The 11,674-nt window shown below is 69.9% G+C and overlaps 1 protein-coding gene across 2 annotated transcripts in view; it reads left to right on the plus strand.

Annotated features, from left to right (window-relative positions):
- Positions 1 to 10,732, plus strand: part of SEMA4G (semaphorin 4G) — an 80,681-nt gene extending 69,949 nt beyond the window's left edge. For both annotated transcript variants that reach the window (XM_075935592.2, XM_075935593.2), the window contains exons 9-15: positions 3,285 to 3,454; positions 6,095 to 6,239; positions 6,762 to 6,984; positions 7,187 to 7,302; positions 7,829 to 7,983; positions 8,901 to 8,962; positions 9,762 to 10,732. In XM_075935592.2, coding sequence (XP_075791707.2) covers positions 3,285 to 3,454; positions 6,095 to 6,239; positions 6,762 to 6,984; positions 7,187 to 7,302; positions 7,829 to 7,983; positions 8,901 to 8,962; positions 9,762 to 10,582 — 1,692 coding nt within the window. In that variant the 3' untranslated portion in view covers positions 10,583 to 10,732. The remainder of the gene's footprint in view (positions 1 to 3,284; positions 3,455 to 6,094; positions 6,240 to 6,761; positions 6,985 to 7,186; positions 7,303 to 7,828; positions 7,984 to 8,900; positions 8,963 to 9,761) is intronic.
- The last annotated feature ends 942 nt before the right edge of the window (positions 10,733 to 11,674 follow it).

The raw sequence follows: 11,674 nt of genomic DNA on the forward strand, positions 1-11,674 counted from the left end.
GGCCATTCGTGGCACCTCTCTGCTGCCACCTGCTGGCCATTCGTGGTACCTCTCTGCCACTGCCCTACTGGCCACACGTGGCACCTCTCTGCTGCTGCCCTGCTGGCCATTCGTGGCACCTCTCTGCTGCCACCTGGTGGCCATTTGTGGTACCTCTCTGCCGCCACCCTGCTGGCCACTCGTGGCACCTCTCCGCCACCACCCTGCTGGCTATTCGTGGCACCTCTCTGCCACCACCCTGCTGGCCATTCGTGGTACCTCTCTGCTGCCACCCTTCTGGCCACACATGGCACCTCTCTGCCACTGCCCTGCTGGCTATTTGTGGCACCTCTCTGCCACCACCCTGCTGGCCATTCATGGCACCTCTCCGCCACCACCCTGCTGGCCACACGTGGCACCTCTCTGTTGCCTCCCTGCTGGCCACTCGTGGCACCTCTCCGCCACCGCCCTGCTGACCATTCGTGGCACCTCTCTGCCACCGCCCTGCTGGCCACACGTGGCACCTCTCCGTTACCACCCTGCTGGCCATTCGTGGCACCTCTCCGCCACCACCCTACTGGCCACACATGGCACCTCTCTGTTGCCTCCCTGCTGGCCATTCGTGGCACCTCTCTGTTGCCTCCCTGCTGGCCACTCGTGGCACCTCTCCGCCGCCGCCCTGCTGACCATTCGTGGCACCTCTCCACCACTGCCCTGCTGACCATTCGTGGCAGCTCTCCGCCACCGCCCTGCTGACCATTCGTGGCAGCTCTCCGCCACCGCCCTGCTGACCATTCGTGGCATCTCTCCGCCACCGCCCTGCTGGCCATTCGTGGCACCTCTCTGCCACCGCCCTGCTGGCCACACGTGGCACCTCTCCGCCACCACCCTGCTGGCCACTCGTGGCACCTCTCCACCACCACCCTGCTGGCCACACGTGGCACCTCTCTGTTGCCTCCCTGCTGGCCACTCGTGGCACCTCTCCGCCGCCACCCTGCTGACCATTCGTGGCACCTCTCTGCCACCGCCCTGCTGGCCACACGTGGCACCTCTCCGTTACCACCCTGCTGGCCATTCGTGGCACCTCTCCGCCACCACCCTACTGGCCACACATGGCACCTCTCTGTTGCCTCCCTGCTGACCATTCGTGGCACCTCTCTGTTGCCTCCCTGCTGGCCACTCGTGGCACCTCTCCGCCGCCGCCCTGCTGACCATTCGTGGCACCTCTCCGCCACTGCCCTGCTGACCATTCGTGGCAGCTCTCCGCCACCGCCCTGCTGACCATTCGTGGCAGCTCTCCGCCACCGCCCTGCTGGCCACACGTGGCAGCTCTCCGCCACCGCCCTGCTGGCCACACGTGGCACCTCTCCGCCACCGCCCTGCTGGCCATTCGTGGCACCTCTCCGCCGCCGCCCTGCTGGCCATTCGTGACACCTCTCTGCTGCCGCCCTGCTGGCCACACGTGACACCTCTCCGCTGCCGCCCTGCAGGCCATTCGTGGCACCTCTCTGCTGCCGCCCTGCTGGCCACACGTGACACCTCTCCGCCACCGCCCTGCTGGCCATTCGTGGCACCTCTCTGCTGCCGCCCTGCTGGCCACACGTGACACCTCTCCGCCACCGCCCTGCTGGCCATTCGTGGCACCTCTCCGCCACCGCCCTGCTGGCCATTCGTGGCACCTCTCCGCCACCGCCCTGCTGGCCATTCGTGGCACCTCTCTGCTGCCGCCCTGCTGGCCACACGTGACACCTCTCCGCCACCGCCCTGCAGGCCATTCGTGGCACCTCTCTGCTGCCGCCCTGCTGGCCACACGTGACACCTCTCCGCCACCGCCCTGCTGGCCATTCGTGGCACCTCTCTGCTGCCGCCCTGCTGGCCATTCATGGCACCTCTCCGCCACCGCCCTGCTGGCCATTCGTGGCACCTCTCCGCCACCGCCCTGCTGGCCATTCGTGGCACCTTTCTGCTGCCGCCCTGCTGGCCACACGTGACACCTCTCCGCCACTGCCCTGCAGGCCACTCGTGACACCTCTTTGCTGCCCTCCTCTCCGTCGCTGTGATTTCTGCCCATCAGTCTCAAGTGATGTCAGTTCCCAGCGATTTCAGCTCTTAGCAAGCCGGGTAGAAGAAGCACAAACTCCTGGCGTGAGCATGCGAAAGAGGCACCTAAGGATGCCTGCAGAGCTCTGTTCTTTGAACCGGGGGTGGGAAGAGGTCAAACCAGTCCAGGCAGGATGTCACCTCCTGGCCAGAGTAACGCGGAGCTCTGAAAGTCCAGCCCCTGCCTCGTAAGGTTCTCAGCCCCCTGGGAGCCCTTCGCTGGGGAACAGGCGTAGCCCAGTCCCATGTCCCCCCAAAATCACAAACCCCAGAAACCACATTTCAGCTCTCCCTGCGGTTGCTACAAACACAGCGGGGGCTGCTCACAAACGAAGCTGATCCCAGTCAGCCAAACGCCCGTCCCTCCTCTGCGTAGCGAGCACATCTAGCCACGCAGGAGCAAGCTGCCTTCACGTGGCGTCCGAGGGGGAGCCGGGCTCGTCCGTATCTGCCGAAACAGCCCCGGGTCCTGGGGCATCCGAGAGGAACCGATGTATTCGGGCCCCAGCTTTTGGGAGTAAACCCCACTTCCTGAGATGAATCGGAGTGGCAGCGAGAGAAGCAGGGGGAGATACAAGGGAGAAATCACATCGGGGTGCGAATTCCGGTTCAGTTCAACACTATCCGCTTAGGGCTGAGTAAGGATCCCAATTGGCTAACTCACTACAAAGGCCGTTTCCCCTCCTCTGGATATTCACATCTCCACGTTCTCCCTTAGAGCAACCGTGGCGGCTGCCCGGAGCCCTGGACTCCTCTGAATCACCAGGCCCCGGAGCAATTGTCCCCCTCCCCCCCCCCCCACTCCACGTCGGTGGGCCTGTGGGTGGCCGTACTGGGATTAAGGAGGAATTTCCCCAGGGCAGATTGGCAGAGTGGGGAGTTTTCGCCTGCCCCTGCAGCCCGGGGCCCTGGCAGGGTTAATCCAGCGTAAACGTGGACTCTCTGGACCTTGAAGTCCTTGACGGGTGGCTTGTGGGCGTCGGTAGCTCGGCCAGGTTGGGGGCTATGATGGGGGGCGGAGGCTCTCGGCCCCGGGGGCTCAGACTCCGTGCCGGCCGGGCTCCTCTGCTTGATGTCTGGGGAGCCCTCTTCCCTGGCTGCCAGGGGCCCTGAGCTGCTGCAGGGGTGGGGGGCACCCCAGGCCCGAGGGGCTCAGAGGCCAGAGCCCCGCCCTCACCCAGAGCATCCCTCCCCTCCCCTCGCAGAGCGACCTGGGCGGCAAGAGCATCCTGCAGCGCAAGTGGACGTCGTTCCTGAAGGCCCGGCTGGCCTGCTACATCCCCGCCTACGAGGTGCTGCAGGCCGTGCACAGCCTGGACGGGGGCAGCTGGCCCAGCACCCTCTTCTACGCCGCCTTCGCCTTGTCCGCCCAGTGGTGAGTGGGGCCGGGGCTGCCTGGAGGCTCCCAGGGGGGGCGGGGCCCCTTGTGCCCCGAGAGCTGGCAGAGCGGCCGGCTCACCGGCTCACCGGCCTGGTTCTGGCCCCTCCCACAGGCCCGTGGCAGCGCCGACCCACCCTCTGCCCCGCCGTCCCCTGCCTGCTTCCTCCCCACGCTGCCGAGCTCTGGGGGGGGTCCGCTCCGTTCACGGGCCTGTCCCCCCCACCCCGGACCTCCTCCTCCTCCCCCCACCCCGTGCGGGTTGAAAGATCCGCTCCCGCGTTTCGCGTCCCCGGGACAGTCCCCTCGCTGAGCAGCGTTCCCTGCGCGCCTTGGGAGACTCCAACGCCGCCCGGCGAGGTTGTGTCCCCTGGGCGTGCACATCCGCGCGGGCCTCAGTGCGCGTACAGTGCATTCCGCACAAGGATGGGCAGGATTAGAGGGATCCAGCCAGCCGGGTGGATCCGGTTCTCCCAGCCTCCTCAGCGACCCCCTGGCCCTGCCGGAGCTCAGCCCTTAACGCCAGCAACTTCCTTGGTCTGCTCTGCCACGCCCACGTCCGACACGCGCCCCAAGGCGGCGTCCCCTGAGCCATTTCACCCCGTGAAGCAGACGTCAGGAGCGGTGCATGGCCTGGTGCCCCCCAAGCGCCTCCCCCCAGCCCTGAGCGGCGCCCTGCTGTAGCGGGCGGGGACCAGGCCACGCTCCGGCAGGGGCACGCGCCCGGGAGAAAAGATGAGAGCGTCGTGCGGTTTTCCGTGTGCTGCGACAGGCCTCTGCACTGTTGGGGGGGGGCTGCCGATCGCACCCCGCTCACCGCCGACGCGTTCCTGGGGCCGGTGCGAACAAGACGCAGGTTGCAAGCGAGTCTGCGATCGAGCAGGCTTGGGAGAACCCAGGCCCAGACCGCGGCGAGAGAGGGGGTCCGGGGGGGCCGCCTGCGTTCCCCGCCTGGGGAGCTACCCGATTCATCCATGACCCGATCGCCGCTAGCTCAATGAACGGGAGTGAACGTCCCACAAGGAGCCGGAACGCGCGCCCCTTGGGCACGTCTGGGCCCAGCGCCACCGGCCGGTTTCTTGGACACGCCCTTTCCGGGGGGCCTTGGCCCTCACGTGGGTTCTACTGACCCGCTGCCTGGCTCTGTCCCCAGCTGCCCCATGCCGACAGCGGGTCTGCCCAGCTGCATGGCGCGTGGGGAAAACCTGGGCCCGGCAGGGACGGTTCTATAGAGAAATTTGTTTATTCTCTCTCCCAGCCGGGCAGGTGCCGGCAGCCAGCAGGAAGAATCCAGGTGTGAGGGGGTTAAATTAAAGGGACAGTGCTGTGGCACCATTGCCTAGCAGTTAGTGCGCAGCCCTGCAGTGGGCCTGATCCGCTCCTCCAGGGTGGGCGCTTCCTCTCCAGGCCGGGGGAGGGGGAAGGGGAGGATGGGCCGGTCCGTCCCAAGGAAGCAGGAATTCATCTCTCCTGTGACGACAGGAAATCTCCCCAGCCAGGTCTCCCCAGCGCCAGCAGCAGACACCTGAGCCGTGAGGCTGGGAATAGGCGGCGGCCTGGGGCGAGCGTCTCTGGGGCTTACAGGGCCCCTCCCCCCCACTACCCAGCCGGGGCTGGATGCCATGCTGTCTGGGGTCGGCAGGAATTTCTCGGGGGCTGCAAGAGCCGGCGGGGGCCCCCCAAGTGCCGGGCAGAGGGCTGACGGCTCACCAGGGGCTGTCCTTCCTCTGCTCCGTGGCGCTTGCCAACAGGATCTCCAGGGGCAGGTTTAACAGAGTGGGGAAACTGAGGCACCCAGGGCCAGCTCCCCAGGCCTTGCTCCTCTCCAGCGCCCTCCGCAGGCCTGGCCTGGGACACCTTCCTGAGAGCTGCAGGGCTCTTCCCTGACCTGTGAGTCCCTGCTGCGGAGCAGCCTGCCCCGGAGACCTGCCAGGGGCCTCAGGTCGGGCAGGGCTGGTGCCAGGTCTGCTCCCGGACAGGGGCTCTGGGCCCTTGGCAGACGTGTGGCCATGTCCCGCTCGGCCCGGGCCGGCTGCTGCCTCCCAGGTGTTTGCTCCCGATGGAGCCCTGGGGGGGAAGGGGGGTGTCTCCCTTTTCCCTGAACGGATGCGAGAGCGGCCCCAGGGGGCTGGGGTTGGGCCCAGCTCTGCCACCGCCTTGCCCTGTGACCCTGGGCATGTCCCTTCCCCCTCGGGGCCTCAGGCCCGTCTGAAAAATGGGCATCATGTGCCTGATCCGCTTGGCCACCTGCCCGGCCGAGGGAGGATCCCCTCGTTACTTCAGCCCCTTCTCCGGCCGGCCCGAGCCGTCTCTGCAGGGCCCGGCCAGTCAGGGCGGGGGAGGCCGGCGGGGTCAGGAGCCAGTGGGGGGAAGGGAGACGTAGTGGGCTCAGGAGCCGGCGGGGGGGGCCAGTGGGGCCAGGAGCCGGCGCGGGGAGGGCAGTCGGGTCAGGAGGCAGCAGGGGGGCGGGAAGGGGAGGCAGATGGCATCAGGAGCCGGCGGGGGGGGGGCCAGTGGGGCCAGGAGCTGGCAGGGGGGGGCCAGTGGGGCCAGGAGCCGGTGGGGGGAGAGCAGTGAGGTCAGGAGCCGGCAGGGGGCCAGCGGGGTCAGGACCCGACCCTGTCGCTGTCCCCCCAGGCGCAGCATGGAGGCCTCTGCCGTGTGCCAGTACAACATGTCGGCGCTGCAGCGGGCCTTCGCGGGGCCCTACATGCAGTACCAGGACAGCAGCCGCAAGTGGACCCGCTACGAGGGGGCCGTGCCAAACCCGCGGCCGGGCTCCGTAAGTGACCAGCGCCGCCAGCGCCCCCTGCTGGGCTGCAGCCGTGCCCTGGGGAGGGAGCCGGGAGCCAGGAGGACGCTAATCCCCCAGGGCTGGGCCCACCGCGTCCGGCGTGCAGGGGTCAGACCAGATGGTCCCCACGGCTCCCGGCAGCTCCGAGGCTGGGCCCGAGTGAAGGGTTAGCTGGTTTCGGCGGCCGCCCGGTGGAAGCCAGGCCCGTGCGTTTCTCCCGCTGACCCCTGCAGAGCCCGGTCACCGCAGTCACGCCAGGGCGGGGTAGCCGTCGAGACGGGAAAGCGCAGAACCCAAGGTGCCACCCTGGCCCAGACAACAGCCGGGCCCAGGGGGCGCGATGTCCCCAGAGGCCGCCACAGACGACCTCGAACTTCTGCCCTAGCCTGGCGTTGCGGGGGGCTGTTCCCCCCTGGCTGCGTCCCGCCCCAGAGGTGGCCGCATTGCCCCAGCGGCCGGGCGGCGCGTGCGCCCGTGACCCGCCCCTACCGACCTCTCCTCCCCCCGCAGTGCATCACCGACCGGGCCCGCCAGGGCGGCTACCACTCCTCCCAGGACCTGCCCAACGGCGTGCTGGATTTCATCAAGCTGCACCCGCTGATGGCCGAGGAGGTGAAGCCGGCGCGGGGGCAGCCCCTGCTGGTGAAGAGGAACGTGCTCTACACAGCGCTGGCGGTGGACCGGGTGGCGGCGCTGGACGGCCGGCAGTACGACGTGCTCTTCCTGGGGACTGGTGCGTCGGCTCCGCCAAGCCTGGGGGGCAGAGTCCCTTGCATGGGGCTGGGGGGACCCGGTGGGGCTGGGGGGCCGGGCAGCAGGGACCCAGACGGGGAGCAGAGATCCCGCACGCAGGGCGCCCAGGGCAGGGGGCGGGTGGGCTGCGCGGTCGCCCGGCCCTGGCCCGTGGGCGCTGACCCGCCTCTGCCTCCGCCCAGGGGCCGGCTGGCTGCACAGGGCCGTGGTGATCGGCTCCGGCGTGCACATTATAGAGGAGCTGCAGGTCTTCGAGGCCCCCCAGCCCGTGGAACGCCTGGTGGTCTCCAGAGCCCAGGTGAGACGCTGCGCCCGGGCGGGGAGGCTCAGAAATGGGCGCACAGAACCCCTCGGCGGCTGCATGGGGCTCCGGGGCCGGGCGGTGCCCCCCTGGATGCTGCCTGCGGGAAGGGCGACCCCCAGCCCCTCCGTCTGGGGCTGCAGCCCAGGGCCTGGGAACCAGCCAGGAGCTGTAGGGGTCGGTGTGGGGCCCCCCAGCCCTGGGCCCCCGGCGCTTCCCTGACACCGTGGGATCCGGCCGATGGGGGAGGCTGTCCCATGGGGGGCGGAGACAGTGACTGGCCAAGGCCAGTGACCCTGCCAGAAATAGAACCCAGCTGTCCAAGCCCCTCCCCCGCCCGCTCTAACCACTAACCCCGCTGCCTCCCAGAGCTGGGAGCGGGCATCTGGGCGCCCAGCCACCGGCAGGGTAGCTCGGCTGGGCAGGGGACGAGGGAAGGGGGCTCCGGGCCTTCGCCCGGTGGGTTCTCCTGGCCCGGGCCGGCTTCAGCGCCTCCCCCGGGGCTCTCGGCTGTGCCTTGCAGAGAAGCGTGTACGTGGGGGCGGCCAGCGGGGTCGTGCAGCTCCCCCTGTCCAGCTGTGCCCGGTACGGCTCCTGCTACGACTGCATCCTGGCCCGGGACCCGAACTGCGCCTGGGACGGCCGGCGCTGCAGGGAGGTGGCCGGCGCTGCCGACAGGTACGGGAACCGCGGCCCCCCGGTGCCACCCAAGGGGCCCTGCCCGCCCGGCGAGGCGCAGCCATGGGGCTAGAGGGGCTGCCGGTGCCAGCCAACGTCCCTGCTGCAGCCTGGGAGCCCCAGGGCGAACCCCCATCCGGGGCGGGGGGCGCCGGGACACTGGGACTGCCCTGGCCCCCAAGCAAACCTCCCCTCGCCGTCCCCTGCCCAGGCACTCGGGGGCACTGGCTTCTCAGCCCGGCGTCCTGAGCCGGGCCCTGGTGGAGCTGGGACGCCGAGGGCCAGCTGGCTGGGTGTGCGTCAGCGTGTGTGGGCTGGAGCCACGGGGGTGGGGCTGTGGGCAGGGCCGTGTGTCTGCAGGAGGGGCCACGTATATGGGTGTGGCTGGGCCAGTGTGTGGGCGTGTCCGTGGGCGGGGCCAAGTGGGGCGTGTCCATGGGCGGGGCCAAGTGTGGGCGTGTCAGTGGGCGTGGCCAAGTGGGGCGTGTCCGTGGGCAGGACTGCGCGGGGCCAATTGGGACGTGTCCGTAGGCAGGACTGCGTGGGGGCGTGTCAGTGGGCGGGGCCAAGTGGGGCGTGTCCGTGGGTGGGACTGCGTGGGGGGCGTGTCCGTGGGCGGGACTGCGTGGGGGCGTGTCCGTGGGCGGGACTGCGTGGGGGCGTGTCCGTGGGCGGGGCCAAGTGGGGCGTGTCCGTGGGTGGGACTGCGTGGGGGGCGTGTCCGTGGGCGGGACGGCGGGACGGCGTGTCCATGGGCGGGGCCAAGTGGGGTGTGTCCGTGGGCGGGACTGCGTGGGGGTGTGTCCGTGGGCGGGGTCAAGTGGGGCGTGTCCGTGGGCGGGGCCGCGTGTCTGCATGTTCAGGTTTCTTAGGGCCTTGGGCCCGGACCCGGCACTGACCCGGCTTCTTCCCCACAGGGCGCAGCTGGCCCAGGACGTGGAGCACGGCAAGGAGGGCTGCTGGAAAGGCTCCGCCCCAGGTGAGGCTCCGCTCTGCCCCGTCGGACCCACGATCCCACCCACAGGATGCGCCGGGCCCTGGTGCCAGGGGCGTTGGCCCTGCCCGGGGGAGAAGGGGAACGACCTTGGGCAGAGAGCGTCCCGCTGGCCCCTCCTGGCTCCCACCGTCGCCCCTGTTCCCCGGGCGGGAGGCACGGCCCTGCCCTGCCCTGCCCAGTCGCCAGGCTGGTGGCTCCCGTCCCAAGACACCCTGGGAGCCAGCACTGGGCTCAGCAGCCCAGCCTCTGCCCAGGGCCTTGTGGTTGCTGGCCGTGGGGCGCATTCCGTGGGGCGCTGGCCATGGGGTGCAGGGTGTTGGTTGTGGGGCGCATTCTGAGGGGTGCATTCTGTGGGGCACTGGCCATGGGGTGCAGGGTGTTGGCTGTGGGGTGCTGGCCATGGGGTGCAGGGTGTTGGCCGTGGGGTGCATTCTGTGGGGCGCTGGCCGTGGGGTGCAGAGTGCTGGCCGTGGGGCGCTGGCCATGGGGTACAGGGTGTTGGCCGTGGGGCGCTGGCCATGGGGCGCATTCCGTGGGGCGCAGAGTGTTGGCTGTGGGGTGCAGGCTGTGGGGCGCATTCCATGGGGCGCTGGCCGTGGGGTGCAGGGTGCTGGCCGTGGGGCGCATTCCATGGGGTGCTGGCCGTGGGGTGCAGGGTGCTGGCCGTGGGGCGCATTCCATGGGGTGCTGGCCGTGGGGTGCAGGGTGCTGGCCGTGGGGCGCTGGCCATGGGGCGCATTCCGTGGGGCGCTGGCCGACTCCGCCTCTCGTCTCTCCCCAGCGCCCCCCGTGCAGAGGAGCCGGACGGTGCTGCGGGGCGACGACGTGCTGCTGCCGTGCGAGCAGCGCTCCAACCTGGCGCGGGCCGCGTGGCTGGTGAACGGCACGGAGGGGCTGGCGGCCGGGCGGGGCCACTTCCGGGAGGGGGAGGACGGGCTGCTGCTGACGGACGCCCTGCCGGAGCACAGCGGGGAGTACCGCTGCTTGGGGGTGGAGAACGGCCTGCGCTCCCCCCTGGCCGCCTACGCCCTGAGGGTGCTGCCGGCGCCGCCCACGGACCCGCCGCCCCCGCGCACCGCCCGCCGGGCCGCCCCGGACATGGCCACCGTCTACCTCTCGGTCATCGCCCTGCTGGGCGGCCTGTGCCTGCTGCTGGGCGCGCTGCTGCTCCGCGCCTCCTGCCAGCAGCGCCACAAGGGCCACTACGAGCTGGGCGCCCCGGCCGTGGAGCTGCAGACGGTCTCGGCCAACTGCCTGGGCGCGGCCCGGCCGCCCGAGGAGGCGGCGGCGCGGGGCGCGGAGGACGGCTGCCTGCAGATCATCCCGGGCGAGGCCCCCACGGCCACGTCCCCGGCCCGGGAGCTGCCCCTGGTGCCGCCGCCGCCGCCGCCGCCGCTCCCGGCCGAGTTCACCAACGGCATCGCCGCCCTGCCCCACATGCTGCGCAAGATGAACGGGAACAGCTACATGCTGCTGCGGCAGCAGGAGGAGCCCAGCCCCTCGCCCCTCTGCACCACGTCCTTCGCCGAGGAGCTCAGCAAGATCCTGGAGAAGCGGAAACACACGCAGCTGGTGGACAAGCTGGACGAGAGCTCCGTGTAGGGGCCCCGCCCGCCGGCCGGGCTCGGGCCCCCGGCCCCGGCAGACAGCAGTGTTACCCAGACTCCCACACGCTACCTCCTGAGCCCGGCGCGGGGACCCCCGGCTCTCCAGGGCGCGCTCCTGCAACGGGAATTCTATTTATGTATCCAAGAGGATGATCCGCAAATCCGGCCGTGGCGGGGACGGGGAGGGGGGCTCCGGCCGGAGGAGACACGAGCCCGGATGCCGGCCTGGGATTGCAGCCTCGGTCTCTCCCAGCCCTTGGGCGCTTCGACGGGGGAGCCCGTCCCCGTGTGGCGACGAGAGGTAGGTGACAAGGGCGGCCGTTCAGAAACCCTCCCGGAGACCGGTGCTCCCGGGACGCTGAGCGCTTGGGGACAACTCCCCCAGCAGGCCGCGTGTGTTTCTATGGGTGGTGCACATCCTGCACATGCCTCGGTGCAAAGAACAAAATTTATTCCGGGCATGGATGGACAAAATTAGAGGGAACCCTGCAGGAGACCTGGGGGGGCCCTTTCTACAGCCCTTCTGCCCTGGGATCTCAGAACGCAGCTGACTCCAGGAGGGGGCTCCGTGCACATGGCTGGGGGCACATCACCGGGGCAAACTGGCTGCCCAGCACCAGGTCGGGGCTGAAGGCTTTGGCCTCTGTTTGCCAGGGGCTGGCGGGCGGGTTCTGGGAGAGCAGCATCCAGAGCCCCCGCAGAGATCTGGGGCGGGACAGAGACAGTCAGGAGGTCCCTGCGCACCAGAGCGTCCGGTCTAAGCCGAGACGGACCGATGGGGCAGGGACCACAGTCCCCGCTGAGCGACAGGGGTGCATGGGGGGGGGGGGGGGGGGGTCTGTGGAGCAGCGTGGGTTGGACACAAATCCTGGGGTCCCAGCCCAGGGTTTGAACCACTAGGCCAGCCTGCCTGGCGACAGCCGTGTCCTGCGGTGTGGTGTGTGCTGAAGAACCTTGGAGCTTGAGTATACGGACCACGTGTGTGGCACGAGGAGAGGGGAGGTGTGGGGGTGCACCGAGGGTCGTAGGGGTGTACACACGGATATGGGAGGTGTGCGCACGGGATGGGGGAGATGGGTGCGCGCAG

Source organism: Pelodiscus sinensis, chromosome 8 (assembly GCF_052426305.1).
Source record: "Pelodiscus sinensis isolate ZL-2025 chromosome 8, ASM5242630v1, whole genome shotgun sequence".
NCBI classification, from domain to species: domain Eukaryota; kingdom Metazoa; phylum Chordata; order Testudines; family Trionychidae; genus Pelodiscus; species Pelodiscus sinensis.